Source organism: Coregonus clupeaformis, chromosome 7 (assembly GCF_020615455.1).
Source record: "Coregonus clupeaformis isolate EN_2021a chromosome 7, ASM2061545v1, whole genome shotgun sequence".
NCBI classification, from domain to species: Eukaryota; Metazoa; Chordata; class Actinopteri; order Salmoniformes; family Salmonidae; genus Coregonus; species Coregonus clupeaformis.
The window spans coordinates 64,234,933-64,261,618 of NC_059198.1; the positions used below are offsets into that span (position 1 = coordinate 64,234,933).

At 44.6% G+C, this 26,686-nt stretch overlaps 1 protein-coding gene across 3 annotated transcripts in view; it reads right to left on the reverse strand.

Annotated features, from left to right (window-relative positions):
* epn3a (epsin 3a) overlaps positions 1-8,956 on the reverse strand; it is a 48,306-nt gene extending 39,350 nt beyond the window's left edge. For all 3 annotated transcript variants that reach the window (XM_045221474.1, XM_041881757.2, XM_045221473.1), the window contains exons 1-5: positions 8,807-8,956; positions 8,318-8,476; positions 6,739-6,822; positions 6,452-6,565; positions 5,187-5,364 (exon numbers count right to left, since the gene is read on the reverse strand). In XM_045221474.1, the coding sequence (XP_045077409.1) occupies positions 5,187-5,364; positions 6,452-6,565; positions 6,739-6,822; positions 8,318-8,476; positions 8,807-8,875 (604 nt within the window). In that variant the 5' untranslated portion in view covers positions 8,876-8,956. The remainder of the gene's footprint in view (positions 1-5,186; positions 5,365-6,451; positions 6,566-6,738; positions 6,823-8,317; positions 8,477-8,806) is intronic.
* Positions 8,957-26,686: the final 17,730 nt, after the last annotated feature.

Here is a 26,686-nt window from a genome sequence, read left to right on the forward strand (position 1 = left end):
GCCATGTCCCTTCAGTCTTCAAGAGAGCGAGAGTTGCACCCCTTCTCAAAAAACCAACACTCGATCCCACTGATGTCAACAACTACAGACCAGTATCCCTTCTTTCTTTTCTTTCCAAAACTATTGAGCGTGCCGTCTTTAGCCAACTCTCTTGCTATCTCTCTCAGAATGACCTTCTTGATCCAAACCAGTCAGGTTTCAGGACTGGTCATTCAACTGAGACTGCTCTTCTCTGTGTCACGGAGGCTCTCCGCACTGCTAAAGCTAACTCTCTCTCCTCTGCTCTTGTCCTACTAGACCTGTCTGCTGCCTTTGATACTGTGAACCATCAGATCCTCCTCTCCACCCTCTCCGAGCTGGGCATCTCCGGCGCGGCTCACTCCTGGATTGCGTCCTACCTGACCGGTCGCTCCTACCAAGTGGCGTGGCGAGATGCTGTCTCCGCACCACGTGCTCTCACCACTGGTGTCCCCCAGGGCTCAGTTCTAGGCCCTCTCCTATTCTCCCTATACACCAAGTCACTTGGCTCTGTCATATCCTCACATGGCCTCTCCTATCATTGCTACGCTGACGATACACAACTAATCTTCTCCTTTCCCCCTTCTGATAACCAGGTGGCGAATCGCATCTCTGCATGTCTGGCAGACATATCAGTATGGATGACGGATCACCACCTCAAGCTGAACCTTGGCAAGACGGAGCTGCTCTTCCTCCCGGGGAAGGACTGCCCGTTCCATGATCTCGCCATCACGGTTGACAACTCCGTTGTGTCCTCCTCCCAGAGTGCGAAGAGCCTTGGCGTGACCCTGGACAACACCCTGTCGTTCTCCGCTAACATCAAGGCGGTGACCCGATCCTGCAGGTTCATGCTCTACAACATTCGGAGAGTACGACCCTGCCTTACACAGGAAGCGGCACAGGTCCTAATCCACTTGTCATCTCCCGTCTGGATTACTGCAACTCGCTGTTGGCTGGGCTCCCTGCCTGTGCCATTAAACCCCTACAACTCATCCAGAATGCCGCAGCCCGTCTGGTGTTCAACCTTCCCAAGTTCTCTCACGTCACCCCGCTCCTCCGCACACTCCACTGGCTTCCAGTTGAAGCTCGCATCTGTTACAAGACCATGGTGCTTGCCTATGGAGCTGTGAGGGGAACGGCACCTCCGTACCTTCAGGCTCTGATCAGTCCCTACACCCAAACGAGGGCATTGCGTTCATCCACCTCTGGCCTGCTGGCTCCCCTTCCTCTGCGGAAGCATAGTTCCCGCTCAGCCCAGTCAAAACTGTTCACTGCTCTGGCACCCCAATGGTGGAACAAGCTCCCTCACGACGCCAGGACAGCATAGTCACTCACCACCTTCCGGAGACATTTGAAACCCCACCTCTTTAAGGAATACCTGGGATAGGATAAAGTAATCCTTCTACCCCCCCCCCCTAAAAAAAAATATAAAAAAAATAAAATAAAATTGTGAGGTGGTTATCCCACTGGCTATAGGGTGAATGCACCAATTTGTAAGTCGCTCTGGATAAGAGCGTCTGCTAAATGACGTAAATGTAAATGTAATGTAAATGCCTAGAACAACCTGACGTTTTTTCATTCCAATCTCTTAATTAAAGCCTTTACTAGTGGGGATTTTGAGTTCATGTTCCTGTGTGTTCATCAGTGTGTGAATATTCCCAGTTAGGCGCTACTACTACTACCCCTATTACTACTACCGCTACTACTGCTGCTACTACTACTAACACTACTTCTACTACTAACACTACTACTACTACTGCTACTACTACTGCTAACACTACTACTGCTAACACTACTACTACTACTACTAGTAACACTACTACTACTCCTACTACTGCTACTACCACTACTACTACTACTACTGTTATTACCACTACTACTACTACTACCACTACTGCTATTACCACCACTACTACTACTACTACTACTACTACTACTACTACTACTACTACTACTATTACTACCAACACTACTACTTCTACTACTACTACTAACTCTACTACTGCTACTACTACTGCTATTACTACTACTACTACTACTACTACCATTTGAGTGTGTTTGTGGGTGTATCGTGTATTGGAAACACACGCTGTTCTGCGGGCAGACCTGCTGGTTTTGACTAGAGTACAGCAGAAGTGACTTTTCGTAGCAGGTTAGGAGTACTTAGGCAGCAGGTTAGAAAAATTAACGTAGCAGGTTAGGACAATTAACTCAGCAGGTTAAGAGAATAAATGTAGCAGGTTAGGATAATTAACGTAGCAGGTTAGGAGAATTAACGTAGCAGGTTAGGAGAATTAACGCAGCAGGTTAGGATAATTAACGCAGTAGGTTAGGAGAATTAACGTAGCAGGTTAGGAGAACTAATGTAGCAGGTTAGGAGAATTTACGTAGCAGGTTAGGAGAATCAATGTAGCAGGTTAGGAGAATTAACATAGCAGGTTAGGAGAATTAATGTAGCAGGTTAGGAGAATCAATGTAGCAGGTTAGGAGAATTAACATAGCAGGTTAGGAGAATTAACATAGCAGGTTAGGAGAATTAATGTAGCAGGTTAGGAGAATTAACGTAGCAGGTTAAGGTTACTACAAGCTTCACTCCGTTGATCTACGTGTGTGCGCATGGGTGGAGTTGAATTTTTGGAGCAGCGGACACGTTTTGGTAACATGATATCCTCACTATTCACACGGGGGCAATAGCAAAGTGTTTTTATTTTTGTAATTATATTTTTTGTGAAAGCAAGTAAGAGTCACCTTACTTGCTAGTTGTAGCTAGCTGGCACCCTGGCTAGCTGGCTTTAGCCTAGCTAAAAATATAGCAAGCTAGCTAGCCTTTTTAGCTTCCCACTTCTCCATGTGAAATAATCAGATTTATAATGACAAAATATGCCCAGGTAAATATTCGTATACTTTCCGGTGTAACCTAAAACATTATCCCAGTTTGATATGCTGCCTGTGTATTAATTCCCATATCAACAAAAAATAGAACGTCATCATGTTTTGGTCACAGAGAAAAAAGCACGTGTCTAGTTAGCTGGCTACAGCAAGTTCTACCATTTCACAATAGCCTGGAATCACTAGTTATTACTTCTAAACAAAATACCTTTTTGGGGTGGATTCTTGTTGTTTGGTTTACTGTTTGAACAGTTGCTGACATTATATTTGGTTATCAATGCAAAATAGGCTACTTTGATGAATAGCCTATATAACCTACAGTGGGGAAAAAAAGTATTTAGTCAGTCACCAATTGTGCAAGTTCTCCGACTTAAAAAGATGAGAGAGGCCTGTAATTTTCATCATAGGTACACGTCAACTATGACAGACAAAATGAGAAAAAAAAAATCCAGAAAATCACATTGTAGGATTTTTTATGAATTTATTTGCAAATTATGGTGGAAAATAAGTATTTGGTCAATAACAAAAGTTTCTCAATACTTTGTTATATACCCTTTGTTGGCAATGACACAGGTCAAACGTTTTCTGTAAGTCTTCACAAGGTTTTCACACACTGTTGCTGGTATTTTGGCCCATTCCTCCATGCAGATCTCCTCTAGAGCAGTGATGTTTTGGGGCTGTCGCTGGGCAACACAGACTTTCAACTCCCTCCAAAGATTTTCTATGGGGTTGAGATCTGGAGACTCCAGGACCTTGAAATGCTTCTTACGAAGCCACTCCTTCATTGCCCGGGCGGTGTGTTTGGGATCATTGTCATGCTGAAAGACCCAGCCACGTTTCATCTTCAATGCCCTTGCTGATGGAAGGAGGTTTTCACTCAAAATCTCACGATACATGGCCCCATTCATTCTTTCCTTTACACGGATCAGTCGTCTGGTCCCTTTGCAGAAAAACAGCCCCAAAGTATGATGTTTTCACTCCCATGCTTCACAGTAGGTATGGTGTTCTTTGGATGCAACTCAGCATTCTTTGTCCTCCAAACACGACTGAGTTGAGTTTTTACCAAAAAGTTATATTTTGGTTTCATCTGACCATATGACATTCTCCCAATCCTCTTCTGGATGCACTCTAGCAAACTTCAGACGGGCCTGGACATGTACTGGCTTAAGCAGGGGGGACACGTCTAGCACTGCAGGATTTGAGTCCCTGGCGGCGTAGTGTGTTACTGATGGTAGGCTTTGTTACTTTGGTCCCAGCTCTCTGCAGGTCATTCACTAGGTCCCCCCGTGTGGTTCTGGGATTTTTGCTCACCGTTCTTGTGATCATTTTGACCCCACGGGGTGAGATCTTGCGTGGAGCCCCAGATCGAGGGAGATTATCAGTGGTCTTGTTTGTCTTCCATTTCCTAATAATTGCTCTCACAGTTGATTTCTTCAAACCAAGCTGCTTACCCATTGCAGATTCAGTCTTCCCAGCCTGGTGCAGGTCTACAATTTTGTTTCTGGTGTCCTTTGACAGCTCTTTGGTCTTGGCCATAGTGGAGTTTGGAGTGTGACTGTTTGAGGTTGTGGACAGGTGTCTTTTATACTGATAACAAGTTCAAACAGGTGCCATTAATACAGGTAACGAGTGGAGGACAGAGGAGCTTCTTAAATAAGAAGTTACAGGTCTGTGAGAGCCAGAAATCTTGCTTGTTTGTAGGTGACCAAATACTTATTTTCCACCATAATTTGCAGATAAATTCATTAAAAATCCTACAATGTGATTTTCTGGATTTTTTTTTCTCAATTTGTCTGTCATAGTTGACGTGTACCTATGATGAAAATGACAGGCCTCTCTCATCTTTTTAAGTGGGAGAACATGCACAATTGGTGGCTGACTAAATACTTTTTTTCCCCACTGTATAGATCATATCAAGGAACCAAGCGACAACACTGCCCCCACGGCTGCAGAAGGAATGATACGGCGCGTCTCAATTTGAAGGAAGTAAAAAAAATATGTTGAATGCCAGAGCGTATCACAAGGAGACTGCCCTTTTGTGACGAAAAACAACGTTGCAACTCTGCATCTTGTGCCACCGTAGACCGCGTAGTAAAGCTTTAGGAGAATCAGGTTAAGGTTAGGAAAAGGGTTAGCTAAAATGCGAAAATCGTCCCTGATGCGACTCGAACGTATCTATCCACAACCAGGCCTGACCCTTAGAACAGCCTTCGTTTCCAATAACGCGATTCTGCGTGCGTGTGCGCGACAAAATATCCCAGTTGCGTGGTACTACTCACAATTGAAAGAGGAATTGGACTCCCTGGACCGGCTGAAGTCATCCCCGTAGAGAGCAGTCATGCTGGGCTGGCTGGTGCGGCGGCCTGGGTACGGTGGAGGCAGAGAGCCAGAGCCCATCCCTGACCCTGCGGCTGCTCCAGCCATCCTCTCCTTGGTCTTCAGGGCCAGGGTCCTCTCCTAGAGAAATAGATAGCTAGGTATTTAGATAGGTATTTTATTCATCACTGATGGGGACATTAAGGACCAGTTTCCTGGACACAGATTAAGCCTAGTCCGGGACAAAAAAAAAAACAGATCAATGGAGAATCTCCACGTGTTTAAGTCTAGGACTAGGCTTAATCTGTGTCTGGGAAACCACCCCTTCGTGTCAAACAGAAGTACAGGACTAGGCTTAATCTGTGTCTGGGAAACCACCCCTTCATGTCAAACAGAAGTGCAGGACTAGGCTTAATCTATGTCTGGGAAACCACCCCTTCATATCAAACAGAAGTCTAGGACTAGGCTTAATCTGTGTCTGGGAAACCACCCCTTCATGTCAAACAGAAGTCTAGGACTAGACTTAATCTATGTCTGGGAAACCACCCCTTCATGTCAAACAGAAGTCTCAGACTAGGCTTAATCTGTGTCTGGGAAACCACCCTTTCATGTCAAACAGAAGTCCAGGACTAGGTCTAATCTGTGTCTGGGAAACCACCCCTTCATGTCAAACAGAAGTCTAGGACTAGACTTAATCTATGTCTGGGAAACCACCCCTTCATGTCAAACAGAAGTCTCAGACTAGGCTTAATCTGTGTCTGGGAAACCACCCCTTCATGTCAAACAGAAGTCCAGGACTAGGTCTAATCTGTGTCTGGGAAACCACCCCTTCATGTCAAACAGAAGTCCAGGACTAGACTTAATCTATGTCTGGGAAACCACCCCTTCATGTCAAACAGAAGTCTCAGACTAGGCTTAATCTGTGTCTGGGAAACCACCCTTTCATGTCAAACAGAAGTCCAGGACTAGGTCTAATCTGTGTCTGGGAAACCACCCCTTCATGTCAAACAGAAGTCTAGGACTAGACTTAATCTATGTCTGGGAAACCACCCCTTCATGTCAAACAGAAGTCCAGGACTAGGCTTAATCTGTGTCTGGGAAACCACCCCTTCATGTCAAACAGAAGTCCAGGACTAGGTCTAATCTGTGTCTGGGAAACCACCCCTTCATGTCAAACAGAAGCAGACATACAAACAACAAAACCAAACAAACTGGTGCCATGTCATACCTGCTTCAGCCTCTCCACATCCCTCATCAGGGCCACCATCTGCTTGGCCTTCTCCCTAACGTTGACCCCCTGGTCCCTGCCATCTCTGTCTGTGAACTGGAAGTCCCGTAGGGTCTAGAGAGGAAGACGAGGAAGAGGAAGAAGATATTATTTATTATACTTTTTTTGCAGATTAGTTTTTTTGGTTTCAACCCAACCCCCGGAGAAAGAAACCCTTCAGAAGCCAGCTCAGTGCACTCCAAAGTCATTTCTTCCGACAGACTCGGGATTCGAACCGTCGATCTAACCTGTATGGTGTAGACGTTCTCCCTGCACTGCTGCGCCACGCGTTCCGAGCCCGTTTTGATCAGGTAGTCGAGTAGCGTCAGGGCCTAGTAATAAAATAATAATACACTTCTCTTATACACATTTCAAACAGACACCGCTCAAATCTAACAGTAAATAAAAAGACAAAGCAAAAAAACAGACACCGCTCAAATCTAACAGTAAATAAAAAGACAAAAAAACAGACACCGCTCCAATCTAACAGTAGATAAAAAGACAAAGCCAAAAAAAACAGACACCGCTCAAATCTAACAGTAAATAAAAAGACAAAGCCAAAAAAACAGACACCGCTCAAATCTAACAGTAGATAAAAAGACAAAGCCAAAAAACAGACACCGCTCAAATCTAACAGCAGATAAAAAGACAAAGCCAAAAAACAGACACCGCTCAAATCTAACAGTAGATAAAAAGACAAAGCCAAAAAACAGACACCGCTCAAATCTAACAGTAGATAAAAAGACAAAGCCAAAAAACAGACACCGCTCAAATCTAACAGTAGATAAAAAGACAAAGACAAAAAAACAGACACCGCTCAAATCTAACAGTAAATAAAAAGACAAAAAAACAGACACCGCTCCAATCTAACAGTAGATAAAAAGACAAAGCCAAAAAAAACAGACACCGCTCAAATCTAACAGTAAATAAAAAGACAAAGCCAAAAAAACAGACACCGCTCAAATCTAACAGTAGATAAAAAGACAAAGCCAAAAAAACAGACACCGCTCAAATCTAACAGCAGATAAAAAAGACAAAGCCAAAAAACAGACACCGCTCAAATCTAACAGTAGATAAAAAGACAAAGCCAAAAAACAGACACCGCTCAAATCTAACAGCAGATAAAAAGACAAAGCCAAAAAACAGACACCGCTCAAATCTAACAGTAGATAAAAAGACAAAGCCAAAAAAAACAGACACCGCTCAAATCTAACAGTAGATAAAAAGACAAAGCCAAAAAAACAGACACCGCTCAAATCTAACAGTAGATAAAAAGACAAAGCCAAAAAACAGACACCGCTCAAATCTAACAGTAGATAAAAAGACAAAGCCAAAAAAACAGACACCGCTCAAATCTAACAGTAGATAAAAAGACAAAGCCAAAAAACAGACACCGCTCAAATCTAACAGTAGATAAAAAGACAAAGCCAAAAAACAGACACCGCTCAAATCTAACAGTAGATAAAAAGACAAAGACAAAAAAACAGACACCGCTCAAATCTAACAGTAAATAAAAAGACAAAGACAAAAAAACAGTTACCGCTCAAATCTAACAGTAAATAAAAAGACAAAAAAACTGACACCGCTCCAATCTAACAGTAGATAAAAAGACAAAGCCAAAAAAAACAGACACCGCTCAAATCTAACAGTAAATAAAAAGACAAAGCAAAGCGTTAAACAATAAAAGCAGAATGATGATTAAAATGTTTACAAAATACACAGGAACAGGATATTTAAAGAATGAAGGAACACTAACAATTGTATATAGTAAATATCATAGAGAAAACAGTTAGTTTCCGAAGCCAGGAAAAACAGGTGAATGTTGACCTTGTAGACGTGTCTCCAGTTCTTCCCGCTGTCATTGAGGCGTTTCCAGATCATGCCCATGACCTCAGTGAACGCAACCACGTTGAAGGTCAGGTCAGCGATCTCTGACATCAGAGAGGAGGGGGGACCCCACGGGTCATTGGAGGTCGCCTCGCGGACCTTAAAATAATAATATTAATACATATTTAGTTTGATAAAATATAATTCAGGCTGATCTCATTTTGTCAGCTATGCGCCATTTAAAAAGTAATTTCCGAATGAGCCCGCCATATGCATCGTTCACTGTGAATGCAGTCTCCGCAAACATTGCTTTTAAAAGCACCAACAAAAGCACGATCGATTTGAATCCCGGCCTAAGATCAATTATAAAGTAGAATATATAAGAATGATATATGATGGCGCGTTTCTCAGACCCAAAGAAGCTTTACAATATATACAGGTAACCATAAACATGTTAAACAGCAAAAAACAATGAGCACAACAACAAACCTTGATCTCTGCCTCTGAGTATTGGTTGACCATGTTCTTCACCTGGCGGCGGAGCGATGACGTCTGCATGGTGATTGGTCGGTGTTTCACAGGTGTGAAACACTAGCGTTCTTCTCACAGGTAGAGTTAAGGAGGGATGGAGGAGGGAGGTGGGGGGGGGGGAGAAGGAGGAGGTCAGAAGAGTTAAGGAGGGATGCAGGAGGGAGGTAGGGGGGAGAGGAGGAGGAGGTCAGTAGAGTTAAGGAGGGATGCAGGAGAGAGGTAGGGGGGAGGAGGAGGTCAGTAGAGTTCAGGAGGGATGCAGGAGGTAGGTAGGGGAGGAGGAGGTCAGTAGAGTTAAGGAGGGATGCAGGAGGGAGGTAGGGGGGAGAGGAGGAGGAGGTCAGTAGAGTTAAGGAGGGATGCAGGAGGGAGGTGGGGGGGGAGGAGGAGGAGGTCAGTAGAGTTAAGGTGGGGATGAGATGAGATGTGGACCTCTACGCCCAGGGTGTGTGTTCCTAGTGAGGAAGAGAACATCACAGTTAGACTGACATACAGATGCACACTGTAATATCAGTGACCAGTAGACCAGGGTAGTGTCCCAAATGGCACCCTATTCCCTATATAGTGCACTACTTTGATCAGTGATGATCAGTGATGACACCAACTGAATGAACTTTTAAAATGTTGCATTCATAAGGCAGGTATACAAATAACCATGACCTTTGACTCACTCTGATAAACAACAGAGCATCATATACTGATATCTCTGGGTTAACAGAGCACCATATACTAATACCTCTGGGTTAACAGAGAACCATATACTGATACCTCTGGGTTAACAGAGCACCATATACTGATACCTCTGGTTTAACAGAGCACCATATACTGATACCTCTGGGTTAATAGAGCACCATATACTGATACCTCTGGGTTAACAGAGCACCATATACTGATACCACTGGGTTAACAGAGCACCATATACTGATACCTCTGGGTTAACAGAGAACCATATACTGATACCTCTGGGTTAACAGAGCACCATATACTGATACCTCTGGGTAAACAGAGCACCATATACTGATACCTCTGGGTTAACAGAGCACCATATACTGATACCTCTGGGTTAACAGAGCACCATATACTGATACATCTGGGTTAACAGAGCACCATATACTGATACCTCTGGGTTAACAGAGGACCATCTACTGATACCTCTGGGTTAACAGAGGACCATCTACTGATACCTCTGGGTTAACAGAGAAACATATACTGATACCTCTGGGTTAACAGAGCACCATATACTGATACCACTGGGTTAACAGAGCACTATATACTGATACCTCTGGGTTAACAGAGCACCATATACTGATACCTCTGGGTTAACCGAGCACCTTATACCGATACCTCTGGGTTAACAGAGTACCATATACTGATACCTCTGGGTTAACAGAGCACCATATACTGATACCTCTGGGTTAACAGAGCACCATATACTGATACCTCTGGGTTAACAGAGCACCATATACTGATACCTCTGGGTTAACAGAGCACCATATAATGTAGGGGTGTAACGATTCGTTTTAACAACGATTCGATTTGTATCACGATTCGTGGTTGTCGATACGATTCAAGGACGATATTGGTTCATTTAGAACGATACGATCCGAAACGATTCAGTGACTTGAAATCGATTCAGTAACCTTTTAGCCAAAAATTCAACCAGTGTGACTGAAATAAATACCTGGATACTGGACAGTGCAGGTGAAGTTTCCTAGATTCCTGTTTCTTGTAAGGACCGCAATGGTGGCTTGATAATTTCTCGCTCGTCGGCTTCTCCGCTGTCGTCCGCCATGCTATGTTTTGTTGTCTTGGCGCCTTTGCGCTGCTGCTGGCGCGATGACGTCACGGATAGGCAGACTGAATCGAGTAATGTTTAAAGCCTTTATCATCACCTTTCTTTCTAAAACTAGCCGCCGAAATTGTCGCAACCCCTATTACTAGCCTGTTCAACCTCTCTTTCGTAACGTCTGAGATCCCCAGAGATTGGAAAGCTGCCGCGGTCATCCCCCTCTTCAAAGGGGGTGACACTCTAGATCCAAACTGTTACAGACCCATATCCATCCTGCCCTGCCTTTCAAAAGTTTTTGAAAGCTAAGTCAACAAACAGATCACCGACCATTTCGAATCCCACCGTACCTTCTCCGCTATGCAATCCGGTTTCCGAGCTGGTCATGGGTGCACTTCAGCCACGCTCAAGGTCCTAAATGATATTATAACCGCGATCGATAATAGACAGTACTGTGCAGCCGTTTTCATTGACCTGGCCAAGGCTTTCGACTCTGTCAACCACCGCATTCTTATTGGCAGACTAAATAGCCTTGGTTTCTCAAATGACTGCCTCGCCTGGTTCACCAACTACTTCTCAGATAGAGTTCAATGTGTCAAATCGGAGGGCCTGTTGTCTGGACCTATGGCAGTCTCTATGGGGGTGCCACAGGGTTCAATTCTTGGGCCAACTCTTTTCTCTGTGTATATCAATGACGTCGCTCTTGCTGCTGGTGACTCTCAGATCCACCTCTACGCAGACGACACCATTTTGTATACATCTGGCCCTTCACTGGACACTGTGTTAACAAACCTCCAAACGAGCTTCAATTCCATAAAACACTCCTTCAGTAGCCTCCAACTGCTCTTAAACACTAGTAAAACTAAATGCATGCTCTTCAACCGAACGCTGCTTGCACCCGCCCACCCGACTAGAATCACTACTCTAGACGGGTCTGACCTAGAGTATGTGGACAACTACAAATATCTAGGTGTCTGGTTAGACTGTAAACTCTCCTTCCAGACTCACATTAAGAATCTCCAATCCAAAGTTAAATCTAGAATCGGTTTCCTATTTCGCAACAAAGCCTCCTTCACTCATGCTGCCAAACATGCCCTCGTAAAACTGACTATCCTACCGATCCTTGACTTCGGCGATGTCATTTACAAAATAGCCTCCAACACTCTACTCAGCAAATTGGATGTAGTCTATCACAGTGCCATCCGTTTTGTCACCAAAGCCCCATATAATACCCACCACTGTGACCTGTACGCTCTTGTTGGCTGGTCCTCACTACATATTCGTCGCCAAACCCACTGGCTCCAGGCCATCTATAAATCACTGCTAGGCAAATCCCCGCCTTATCTTAGCTCATTGGTCACCATAGCAACACCCACCCGTAGTCTGCGCTCCAGCGGGTATATCTCACTGGTCATCCCCAAAGCCAACACCTCCTTTGGCCGCAATTCCTTCCAGTTCTCTGCTGCCAATGACTGGAACAAATTGCAAAAATCTCTGAAGCTGGAGACACTTATCTCCCCTCACTAACTTTAAGCATCAGTTGTCAGAGCACCTTACCGATCACTGCACCTGTACACAGCCCATCTGAAATTAGCCCGCCCAACTACCTCATCCCTATATTGTTATTTATTTTGCTCATTTGTACCCCAGTATCTCTATTTGCACATCATCTCTTGCACATCATTCCAGTGTTAATACTAAATTGTAATTATTTTGCACTATAGCCTATTTTATTGCCTTACCTCCATAACTTGCTAAATTTGCACACTGTATATTAATTGTATTTCTGTTGTATTTTTGACTTTGTTTTGTTTTACCCCATATGTAACTCTGTGTTGTTGTTTTTATCGCACTGCTTTGCTTTATCTTGGCCAGGTCGCAGTTGTAAATGAGAACTTGTTCTCAACTGGTTTACCTGGTTAAATAAAGGTGAAATAATAAATTTTAAAATTGAAAGTGCTAAGAAAAAACATCCATATAAAGTCTGACGTGCTTAAATCCAATGGGTTATTTCCTAGTATCGATACAATCGATTTATTACATTTTAAAACGATGTTAGATCGATATATGTTGTCCAAAAGGCCAACTCGCCGAGCACAGATCGATGTAGTTGGATCATAGGAATATAAATCGATACATCGATGTAGTAGATGGATCGTTACACCCCTAATATAATGATACCTCTGGGTTAACAGAGCACCATATACTGATACTTCTGGGTTAACAGAGAACCATATACTGATACCTCTGGGTTAACAGAGCACCATATACTGATACCTCTGGGTTAACCAAGCACCATATACTGTAGATAGACATGTTTAGGTGATTTAGAGATAAGTACTATCTTAATCCATGTCTCTTTAAAAAAAAAAACACGACCCCTCATCCCATTCATGTTATTACAGTAGAAGGAAACACCCCATTCATGTTATTACAGTAGGAGGAAAACACCCCATTCATGTTATTACAGTAGGAGTTAACACCCCATTCATGTTATTACAGTAGGAGGAAAACACCCCATTCATGTTATTACAGTAGCAGGAAAGTAGAACAACTGATCCCAGCACCTCCCAGACCTGTATAGTGAAACACAACACCTGGGCTCAGTTTTCTCTGAAAAGAGAGAGCGAGAGAGAGAGAGAGCGAGAGAGAAAGAGAGACATGGTGGCACCTGACCACACACAGAGAGCTGACTATAGACGCTCTTCCCTCCCGCTCTGTCCAGTCAGCCATTTCAGAATCATGAAGGACAAAAGGACGTTTATTTTTTTACAGGAATATAAAAATTTTAGTTTTGAGGAGGGGGACTAAACCGCAAGGACATAGCCCTTTGACCAAAGCCTATAAGGGGATATATAGGGGGTAGGGTGCAATTTGGGACGCATACCTAGAAAATAAAATCCTGTACACTGCCATTGCCAGTATCACTTGTTTGTTAAGCTTACGGCCTTTGTCAAAGCTTTTGCTTTCATTTTGAGGGTGTAAAAATAATCAGTTAGGGTCCAATCCCAAATTGCACCCTATTCCCTATATAGTGCACTACTTTTGACCAGAAGGAAACAGGTTGCCATTTGGGATGAATCATAGGCACTTTCTCCTTTGAAAGTTGTGTTATCACAACAGACAGGGAGGAACCCACCCCCTGCTTGTTTTTCTGACAGGATTCCATCATCACCATGGCAGCATAGCAGGAAAGCGGCTTGGGACCCTAAGGTGAGAGTTACCAAACAGCTATGGACAAACCTGTTACACTACTGTAATAGGAAATGGCTATGGACAAACCTGTTACACTACTGTAATAGGAAATGGCTATGGACAAACCTGTTACACTACTGTAATAGGAAAGCATAGGGCTCACCTGTATGCACACTCCAACACATCCCTGTCCCAGACCTGACGAAGATCCTTATAGGATAGAAACATTGTGAACTTATAAACATACATGTTGGAGCAATTCAATTGGAGCAATTCAATTGAGCGGGGGCTACTTTACTAGTACAAGATTGTTTCAGCCCAGCAGCACCCCATGAACAGTGATGTGACTTTAACTACATACACTCTGGTAAAAAATGTGGCACTCTCTTCTGTGTCCAGTCTTTTAGAAGAAACAATGGGTATAGAATAATACAACAACAGAACAGCCATGGTATGGACTACAACAACCTACTTAACTTTACCACCATGCTGCTTGGGCCCTGAGTCATCCCAGACACCACTACAACAACCTACTTAACGTTACCACCATGCTGCCAGGGCCCTGAGTCATCCCAGACACCACTACAACAACCTACTTAACGTTACCACCATGCTGCCAGGGCCCTGAGTCATCCCAGACACCACTACAACAACCTACTTAATGTTACCACCATGCTGCCAGGGCCCTGAGTCATCCCAGACACCACTACAACAACCTACTTAACGTTACCACCATGCTGCCAGGGCCCTGAGTCAGCCCAGACACCACTACACCAAACTACTTAACGTTACCACCATGCTGCTTGGGCCCTGAGTCATCCCAGACACCACTACAACAACCTACTTAACGTTACCACCATGCTGCCAGGGCCCTGAGTCATCCCAGACACCACTACAACAACCTACTTAACGTTACCACCATGCTGCCAGGGCCCTGAGTCATCCCAGACACCACTACAACAACCTACTTAACGTTACCACCATGCTGCCAGGGCCCTGAGTCAGCCCAGACACCACTACACCAAACTACTTAACGTTACCACCATGCTGCCAGGGCCCCGAGTCAGCCCAGACACCACTACACCAAACGACTTAATGTTACCACCATGCTGCCAGGGCCCCGAGTCATCCCAGACACCACTACACCAAACTACTTAATGTTACCACCATGCTGCCAGGGCCCCGAGTCAGCCCAGACACCACTACACCAAACTACTTAATGTTACCACCATGCTGCCAGGGCCCCGAGTCAGCCCAGACACCACTACACCAAACTACTTAATGTTACCACCATGCTGCCAGGGCCCTGAGTCATCCCAGACACCACTACACCAAACTACTTAATGTTACCACCATGCTGCCAGGGCCCCGAGTCAGCCCAGACACCACTACACCAAACTACTTAATGTTACCACCATGCTGCCAGGGCCCCGAGTCACCCCAGACACCACTACACCAAACTACTTAATGTTACCACCATGCTGCCAGGGCCCCGAGTCATCCCAGACACCACTACACCAAACTACTTAATGTTACCACCATGCTGCCAGGGCCCCGAGTCACCCCAGACACCACTATACCAAACTACTTAATGTTACCACCATGCTGCCAGGGCTTGAGTCATCCCAGACACCACTACACCAAACGACTTAATGTTACCACCATGCTGCCAGGGCCCCGAGTCAGCCCAGACACCACTACACCAAACTACTTAATGTTACCACCATGCTGCCAGGGCCCTGAGTCAGCCCAGACACCACTACACAATGTTACCACCATGCTGCCAGGGCCCTGAGTCAGCCCAGACACCACTACACCAAACTACTTAATGTTACCATCATGCTACTTGGGCCCTGAGTCAGCCAAAACACCACTACACCAAACTACTTAATGTTACCACCATGCTGCCAGGGCCCCGAGTCATCCCAGACACCACTACACCAAACTACTTAATGTTACCACCATGCTGCCAGGGCCCCGAGTCACCCCAGACACCACTATACCAAACTACTTAATGTTACCACCATGCTGCCAGGGCTTGAGTCATCCCAGACACCACTACACCAAACGACTTAATGTTACCACCATGCTGCCAGGGCCCCGAGTCAGCCCAGACACCACTACACCAAACTACTTAATGTTACCACCATGCTGCCAGGGCCCTGAGTCAGCCCAGACACCACTACACAATGTTACCACCATGCTGCCAGGGCCCTGAGTCAGCCCAGACACCACTACACCAAACTACTTAATGTTACCACCATGCTGCCAGGGCCCTGAGTCAGCCCAGACACCACTACACCAAACTACTTAATGTTACCACCATGCTGCAGGGGCCTGAGTCAGCCCAGACACCACTACACCAAACTACTTAATGTTACCACCATGCTGCCAGGGCCCTGAGTCAGCCCAGACACCACTACACCAAACTACTTAATGTTACCACCATGCTGCAGGGGCCTGAGTCAGCCCAGACACCACTACACCAAACTACTTAATGTTACCACCATGCTACTTGGGCCCTGAGTCAGCCAAAACACCACTACACCAAACTACTTAATGTTACCACCATGCTGCCAGGGCCCCGAGTCAGCCCAGACACCACTACACCAAACTACTTAATGTTACCACCATGCTGCCAGGGCCCTGAATCAGCCCAAACACCACTACACCAAACTACTTAATGTTACCACCATGCTGCCAGGGCCCTGAGTCAGCCCAGACACCACTACACCAAACTACTTAATGTTACCACCATGCTGCCAGGGCCCTGAGTCAGCCCAAACACCACTACACCAAACTACTTAATGTTACCACCATGCTGCCAGGGCCCTGAGTCAGCCCAGACACCACTATACCAAACTACGTAATGTTACCACCATGCTACTTGGGCACTGAGTCAGCCCAGACACCACTACACCAAACTACTTAATGTTACCACCATGCTGCCAGGGCCCTGAGTCAGCCCAAACACCACTACACCAAACTACTTAATGTTACCACCATGCTGCAGGGGCCTGAGTCAGCCCAGACACCACTACACCAAACTACTTAATGTTACCACCATGCTACTTGGGCCCTGAGTCAGCCAAAACACCACTACACCAAACTACTTAATGTTACCACCATGCTGCCAGGGCCCTGAGTCAGCCCAAACACCACTACACCAAACTACTTAATGTTACCACCATGCTGCCAGGGCCCTGAGTCAGCCCAGACACCACTACACCAAACTACGTAATGTTACCACCATGCTACTTGGGCCCTGAGTCAGCCCAGACACCACTACACCAAACTACTTAATGTTACCACCATGCTGCCAGGGCCCTGAGTCAGCCCAGACACCACTACACCAAACTACTTAATGTTACCACCATGCTGCCAGGGCCCTGAGTCAGCCCAGACACCACTACACCAAACTACGTAATGTTACCACCATGCTGCCAGGGCCCTGAGTCAGCCCAGACACCACTACACCAAACTACTTAATGTTACCACCATGCTGCCAGGGCCCTGAGTCAGCCCAAACACCACTACACCAAACTACTTAATGTTACCACCATGCTGCCAGGGCCCTGAGTCAGCCCAGACACCACTACACCAAACTACTTAATGTTACCACCATGCTGCCAGGGCCCTGAGTCAGCCCAGACACCACTACACCAAACTACGTAATGTTACCACCATGCTGCCAGGGCCCTGAGTCAGCCCAGACACCACTACACCAAACTACTTAATGTTACCACCATGCTGCCAGGGCCCTGAGTCAGCCAAAACACCACTACACCAAACTACTTAATGTTACCACCATGCTGCCAGGGCACTGAGTCAGCCCAAACACCACTACACCAAACTACTTAATGTTACCACCATGCTGCAGGGGCCTGAGTCAGCCCAGACACCACTACACCAAACTACGTAATGTTACCACCATGCTACTTGGGCCCTGAGTCAGCCAAAACACCACTACACCAAACTACTTAATGTTACCACCATGCTGCAGGGGCCTGAGTCAGCCCAGACACCACTACACCAAACTACGTAATGTTACCACCATGCTACTTGGGCCCTGAGTCAGCCAAAACACCACTACACCAAACTACTTAATGTTACCACCATGCTGCCAGGGCCCTGAGTCAGCCAAAACACCACCATCACTCCAGTAACTTTCCTCTCATAATTCAGCCGTACCTATTAAACAAAGTGTTTTGGAGCAAACACACTGAGGATCAATCCTCTAACTCAGGATCAATCCTCTAACCTAGTCAGAAGTTGGCCTGGTCGTAGGTCTCCATGTCTGAAACTTCTAGAGGCTTTAGGATTGAAGGCACCATCTGGCAGTCCGACGGACGAATCTGGTTTTGGCGGATGCCAGGAGAACGCTACCTGCCCCAATGCATAGTGCCAACTGTAAGAAAGAATAATGGTCTGGGGCTGTTTTTCCATTGTTCGGGCTAGGCCCCTTAGTTCCAGTGAAGGGAAATCTTCTACAGCATACAATGACATTCTAGATGATTCTGTGCTTCCAACTTTGTGGCAACAGTTTGGGGAAGGCCCTTTCCTGTTTCAGCATGACAATGCCCCCGTGCACAAAGCGAGGTCCATGCTGAAAAGGTTTGTTGAGATCGATGTGGAAGAACTTGACTGGGCTGCACAGAGCCCTGACCTCAACCCCATCAAACACCTTTGGGATGAATTGGAATGCCGACTGCGAGCCAGGCCTAATCACCCAACATCAGTGCCCGACCTCACTAATGCTTGTGGCTGAATGGAAGCAAGTCCCCGCAGCAATATTCCAACATCTAGTGGAAAGCCTTCCCAGAAGAGTGGAGGCTGTTATAGCAGCAAAGGGGGGACCAACTCCATGATTTTGGAATGAGATGTTCGACGAACAGGTGTCATACTTTTGGTCATGTAGTGTAGATGGTGTCTTTTAGAATTGGTGCTATTGACTTGTATTGATCCAGCTGAAGCCCTCTTGAATGTATTGGTCCAGCTGAAGCCCTCTTGAATGTATTGATCCAGCTGAAGCCCTCTTGAATGTATTGATCCAGCTGAAGCCCACTTGAATGTATTGATCCAGCTGAAGCCCTCTTGAATGTATTGATCCAGCTGAAGCCCTCTTGAATGTATTGATCCTGCTGAAGCCCTCTCAAATGTATTGCTAATGTGATTTAAAAATCTGGCATCATTACCAAGGTACCAGGGAAAAGTAGTGCTTCACTGCAAGACCTGGTTTGACAAGACTGGTATATAGATTATAGATATGTACTACTAATAAACCCCTTATAAAGTACACTTCCATGTAAAAATCTTGTAACCCAGAACCAAATTCTCATATGAACGCTGGCCTCCGGCCTGCTAATGTTACGAATGTTGGGAGAGATCACAGGTAACTAACTAAAATAAGAACATGACTCAGTAGGTCTACCTAGCCTCCATTGCTGTGGTATAGGGCCATATGGCTGAAACAGTAACATCAGTGTCATAATCCTGGATGGAAATAGACTGGTGACTGATGAAAACAGCCAGCCATGGATGCTTCCTGTAGGGTCAGATGACCACTACCACTATCTACAATGGTCCTTTCACATACAGTCCAGAAACAATCTCTAGAACCTACCTCTTGGCTTATATAAGAAGCCAAAGGTGTTTGATGGGGTTGAGGTCAGGGCTCTGTGCAGCCCAGTCAAGTTCTTCCACACCAATCTCTAGAATCTACCTCTTGGCCTCTTATATAAGCTAGGTGGAACCTTCGCCATAGGATTTACACTGAAATAAGACAAAAAGCTGCAACACTCAGGCTAGGACCTAGCTGCAACACTCAAGCTAGGTCCTAGCTGCAACACTCAGGCTAGCTAGGCCTCTGTTTTCTATCTAAATTAGGAATGGGTTCTATTTCCTTTCGCTTTCCTCACTCCATCCATAATGCAGGCTTGAGGATTGAACTACACTTCTGTCTACCCTATATCCACCTTGTCATGCCTACAGGGTACCATCGCCTTCTCTCATTCAGTCAGTGGGTCAATGAGAAGCAGTGGGCAGTAGACAGCTCACATCACACACACTTCATTCATACTCACAGACAAACAGGGCTGGTCTAACAAACCAACAACTGCAGATTGCCCCTTTAACAGCTATCTTCTAAGAGGACCTAATGATTCCCTCATACAACTGAGAGACCATGCCCTAGCCCTTGATGAAACATAACTCCAACCCTGCATGAGCACAAGTAGAATAAAAGTTATAAACTATGTATGACTAAGCATGAAAACGTGTTACAGGCCTATTCTTTGATGTAGGATCAAAAGCCTGCAAGTATATACAGCACCGATGGGTCGGGACCTGTAAATCCATGGGTGGGACACAGGTAGGCCAGTGGGTTGGGACCTGTAAATCCATGGGTGGGACACAGGTAGGCCTACATTAGTTTATGTAGCTAATGCTAGACAGATAGGCCTACCTGAGCCTGTGTAATGCAGGTGGGATCATGGTTTCATTTGAATGTTAAAAACCTTAGAAAGAGGCCCACAAATAATTTCTGACAATAGTCCATCTCTGGATTGATTTCAGAATTGGCTCCATTGTAAAGAATGTTCAGACACCTTGCTGTAGTTTGTTACATTGTAACGAATGAGTAGGCCTATCGGCCATATGCCAAAGTAACCGCCTACAATAGCCTTCATGACTTAACATCATAGGTGTGTCAGATTTAAGCAATTGGGGATAGTTTTCTTGTTCATTTCCTGCTATCCTTACTGTTGACAAGTGTCTGCCCAACCTAGCACCTGGGTCTACCGTTTTAACAAGCTTGTAGCTATATCCTAGATGCTTCGCAAGCAATTTTTTTTTTGGATTAATGGCCCTTGTCCAAGGTATCAGTTTCGCCCTCCGAGTTTAGGTATAAACTGGGGCGAATGAACCCACATCATGCAGCACATTGCGTCAGATAGGACAGAGTAGGGCCCTGTTTCCCAAAACAGCACAGCAGAACAGAGCAGCGAGCCCAGCCAGGCAGGCACAGAGCATAACAGTGACTCAGCTATTGGTGCTAACAGTTAAAGATTAAACCGACCCAACAAACTGCTGAAACAAACCGAAAATCACGTCTACTAAACAACCGGACAGTTTCCCGAAACCCCTTTCCTACTTACCTCTTGCATCGCGCGTCATTGGCTTCCCAACTTCGGGACCCTTTCAAAAGAAATACCTCCTCTCCTCAACATGTTTCCGAGCTCCTGTTTCGAATGAAAAATAAACTCGTTTAAAGGGGTACTAAAAGCCACAAACGAAAAAGGATCTCCAGAGCAGTTCACGATTATGTCCGGAAGGAATGTTCCGAATATTATTGTTTTCGGTGCAGGTGTCTTTGAAATTCTATCTGGTGTCCGGTAGAAAAGTTTATTGTGTGTGCATGAGACTGAACACACAAACACACGAGCGCCGTGCTCGAAGATGGCAAAGAAACCCCCCTGAGCACACAAGGTAAAATGCCACAACCGAGGGAGAGGTAGGTGGGGTTGTGAGTGGTGCATGCGGAGTCAGGCTTTAACCCGTTGTCTCCCGGTTGGAAAGCAACTCCATTCTCTCTCGCGCTCTCTCTCAATTCAATTTCAATTTAAGGGCTTTATTGGCATGGGAAACATATGTTTACATTGCCAAAGCAAGTGAAGTAGATAATAAACAATAAAACATTTACAGTAAAGTTACACTCACAAAAGTTCAAAAAGAATAAAGACATTTCAAATGTCATATTATGTCTATATACAGTGTTGGAATGACGTGCAAATAGTTAAAGTACAAAAGGGAAAATAAATAAACATAAATATAGGTTGTATTTACAATGGTGTTTGTTCTTCACTGTGTCTCTAATATGGTCATACATTTGGCAGGAGGTTAGGAAGTGCAACTCAGTTTCCACCTCATTTTGTGGGCAGTGTGCACATAGCCCGTCTTCTCTTGAGAGCCAGGTATGCCTTCGGCGGCCTTTCTCAATAGCAAGGCTATGCTCACTGAGTCTGTACATAGTCAAAGTATTGACTTTGGGGTCAAGTTTTCTGTTTTTTTGTCTTATTTCTTGTTTTGTTTCACAATAAAACATATTTTGAATCTTCAAAGTGGTAGGCATGTTGTGTAAATCAAATGATACAAACCCTCTCTGCAGGTCATTCACTAGGTCCCCCCGTGTGGTTCTGGGATTTTTGCTCACCGTTTTTGTGATCATTTTGACCCCACGGGGTGAGATCTTGCGTGGAGCCCCAGATCGAGGGAGATTATCAGTGGTCTTGTATGTCTTCCATTTCCTAATAATTGCTCCCACAGTTGATTTCTTCAAACCAAGCTGCTTACCTATTGCAGATTCAGTCTTCCCAGCCTGGTGCAGGTCTACAATTTTGTTTCTGGTGTCCTTTGACAGCTCTTTGGTCTTGGCCATAGTGAAGTTTGGAGTGTGACTGTTTGAGGTTGTGGACAGGTGTCTTTTATACTGATAACAAGTTCAAACAGGTGCCATTAATACAGGTAACGAGTGGAGGACAGAGGAGCCTCTTAAAGAAGAAGTTACAGGTCTGTGAGAGACAGAAATCTTGCTTGTTTGTAGGTGACCAAATACTTATTTTCCACCATCATTTGCAAATCAATTCATTAAAAATCCTACAATGTGATTTTCTGGGAAAAAAAATTCTCAATTTGTCTGTCATAATTGATGTGTACCTATGATGAAAATTACAGGCCTCTCTCATCTTTTTAAGTGGGAGAACTTGCACAATTGGTGGCTGACTAAATACTTTTTTTCCCCACTGTATAGCGTCTCTTAATATTATTCAGTTCCTTTGGCTTTAATGCCTCATGATTGAGCATAGCTCTGTTCAAGTAGAGTGTGATTTTGCTGTGATCTGATAGGGGTGTCAGTGTGCTGGCTGTGAACGCTCTAAGAGACTCTGGGTTGAGGTCAGTGATAAAGTAGTCTACAGTACTACTGTCAAGAGATGAGCTATAGGTGTTCCTACCATAGGAGTCCCCGGGAAGTCTACCATTGACTGTGTACATACCCAGCGTCCGACAGAGCTGCAGGAGTTGTGAACCGTTTTTGTTTGTTGTGTTGGCTAAGGGGGCATATGGGGGAGGGAATGGTATATAAAGGGGACAACAGATACAGGGTGTCAGATACAACTCTTGGTCTGTTTGATGAGTACTTTAACAAATGGTCCCTCATTTCTCATCACACAGATATACTGGTATGTTACTGCATTGTTTATGATTTATATGGAGAGTCAATGTCTATGACAGATTATAGAGAGATAGATGGAGAGTCAGTGGCTATGACAGATTATAGAGAGATAGATGGAGAGTCAGTATCTATGACAGATTATAGAGAGATAGATGGAGAGTCAGTGTCTATGACAGATTATAGAGAGATAGATGGAGAGTCAGTGTCTATGACAGATTATAGAGAGATAGATGAAGAGTCAGTATCTATGACAGATTATAGAGAGATAGATGGAGAGTCAGTGTATATGACAGATTATAGAGAGATAGATGGAGAGTCAGTATCTATGACAGATTACAGAGAGATAGATGGAGAGTCAGTGTCTATGACAGATTATAGAGAGATAGATGGAGAGTCAGTATCTATGACAGATTATAGAGAGATAGATGGAGAGTCAGTATCTATGACAGATTATAGAGAGATAGATGGAGAGTCAGAGTCTATGACAGATTATAGAGAGATAGATGGAGAGTCAGTATCTATGACAGATTATAGAGAGATAGATGAAGAGTCAGTATCTATGACAGATTATAGAGAGATAGATGGAGAGTCAGTGTCTATGACAGATTATAGAGAGATAGATGGAGAGTCAGTATCTATGCCAGATTAAAAGTGGTGATGATGATGATGATGATGGTGATGATGATGATGATGAAAGTGGTGATGATGATGATGAGGATGAGGATGATGATGATGATGATGATGATGATGATAGTAATGACGATGAACGTGGTGATGATGATGATGACTCGCAGTACTTACAGTAATGACATTCTCTCAGGGTCATATTAAGACAGAGTGGAGAGCCAAAGGGATTCCATTAAGCACTCTATTCCCTGTTCCCCAATGCACGCACACACACACACACACACAGTCTTGTGCAGCTAACCTTGTTGGGACATACAATTCAGTCCCATTCAAAATCCTATTTTCCCTAACCCCTAACCCTAAACCTAACCCTAACCCTAACCCATACCCTAACCCTAACTCTAACCCTAACCTTAACCCAAAAACCTAACCTTAACCCTAACCCTAAAACTAACCCTATCTCCTAAGCCTAACCCTAACCCTAAACCTAATTCTAACCCTACCACTAATTCTAACCTTAACCCTAAACCCCCTAGAAATAGCCTTTGACCTTGTGGGGACCAACAAAATGTCCCCAGTTGGTCAAATTGTTCTTGGTTTACTATTCTTGTGTGGACTTCTGGTCCCCACGAGTATAGTTAAACACATCCACACAGACACACAGACACACACAGACAAACACACTACTCTCTCTTGACTTGTCTCCACTAATGGGATGTTGTGTGATGTCACTTCCTTATGCATAATACAATGCAAGCCTCTCCTCTGAATCTGTTTCTCTCTCAGAGGAAATAAGTAAACATTCTCTTCTGTTTGTGTGTGTGTGTGTGTGTGTGTGTGTACTTTTGTGTGAGATTAGGTTACACATATCATGTTTGTAATGCACACACACACAGATACACACACACAACAACAACATCAACATCAACAACAACATCAACAACAACTACCCCCCCCCACCCCAGTCATAATAATAATGTAGAGATGAACCTGTACCCAACAGTAACCAATCAAAGTGAAAGAGCATTCCTGTATAGGTCGACTTAGAAAGCTGCTGATCCTGTGACTGACTCCATGGTTACAGACAGGAATCAGGATATTCAGGAAATACCTGCTCCCTCCGCCTTGGAGTGACAAACATTCCACTCACAGAGACCGTGTCCCGTAGGAATAGTATTAGAGAGGTGGTGAAGGTGTGGGCCAGTATGAAAAATGTATGCACTCACTAATTGGAAGTCGCGCTGGATAAGAGCGTCTGCTAAATGACTAAAACGTAAAATGTAAAACGTGTGTGTTGTGAGCAGTCTAGGGTGGTTGGAGCGCGTCCGCTTCACTTCAGTGAATGTCAGTTCCTCTCTATGTGTAATGGATCCTTCTTTTCAGGGGGCGTAGTGCACTTGTTGGTTCTGCAATTTCACACTGTTTTTTCATTCACATCACAGTCAGTCATCTACTAAAAGGTTGATGAGCAGTACCCTTCACTGTGTCTCAAATGGTACCCTTTTCCCTATATAGTGCACTACTTTTGACCAGAGCCTTATAAGAATAGGGTGTCATTTGGGGACACAGTCTTCCCTGTCTCATGTGTTCTCTCTAGGCCTCCATCCCTCTCTGTCTGGCCACCAACACCAGCCTGTCTTTATACCTCCTGAAAACAGACTCCTGTCTTTATTCCTCCTGAAAACAGACTCCTGTCTTTATACCTCCTGAAAACAGACTCCTGTCTTTATTCCTCCTGAAAACAGACTCCTGTCTTTATACCTCCTGAAAACAGACTCCTGTCTTTATACCTCCTGAAAACAGACTCCTGTCTTTATACCTCCTGAAAACAGACTCCTGTCTTTATACATTTTCATACAAAGCCCTTAGTCTATTAACAACTACCATTGTCTCTCTACAAAGCTCTTATGAAAACTAGTACACAAATACACTGAGTATACCAAACATTAGGAACACCTTCCTAATTTTGAGTTGCACCCCACCCCTTTTGCCCTCAGAACAGCCTGAATTCATCTGGGCATGGACTCTACAAGGTGTCGAAAGCATTCCACATGGATGCTGGCCCATGTTGACTCCAATGCTTCCCACAGTTGTGTCAAGTTGGCTGGATGTCCTTTGGGTGGTGGACCATTCTTGATACACACGGGAAACTGTTGAGCGTGAAAAATCCAGCAGCGTTGAAGTTCTTGACACAAACCGGTGCGCCTGGAACCTACTACCATACCTTGTTCAAAGGCACTTACATTTATTGTCTTGCCCATTCACCCTCTGAATGGCACACACACACAATCATGTCTCAATTGTCACAAGGCTTAACAATCCTTCTTTAACCTGTCTCCTCCCCTTCATCTACACTGATTGAAGTGGATTTAACAAGTGACATCAATAAGGGATCATAGCTTTCACCTGGATTTATCTGGTCAGTCTATGTCATGGAAAGAGCAGGTGTTCTTAAATATTTTGTATACTCAGTGAAAGGGTGAAATCGACGATGTCGTCATCTCTGCTGCCCTCATGTGGTTGTGCCTCAACAGTGTCTCTGCTCTTTTCTAAGGTTGTGTGTTTCATCTGTAGTTTCATCAGAATGTCTTATCAAGTGGGGACTGCAAACAGGAAAAAGTCTAAGTCACAAATGACGCAGGTTGGCATTTATTGTCATGAATCTTGCCCTAGAGGCAGCTCTGCAGAGTGGTCACTAGCTGGCACAGCCACAAACTCATAAAATCTGTTTTTGGACCTAACCTTAACCACACTGCTAACCCTAACGTCTGACCCTAACCTTAAATTAAGAGCAAAAACCTATTTTAGGTTTTCATGAATTTTTACGATATAGACAATTTTGACTTTGCAGCTGGCCTTTCTTGCGGAAATCTGCTCAGTTCTGCCTCCAGGGAAATATTCATGACAATAAACGTCAACTTGCACAAATGACACCCTATTCCCTACGTAGTGCACTACTTTTGATCTGGGCCCATAGTGCTCTGGTCAAAAGTAGTGCACT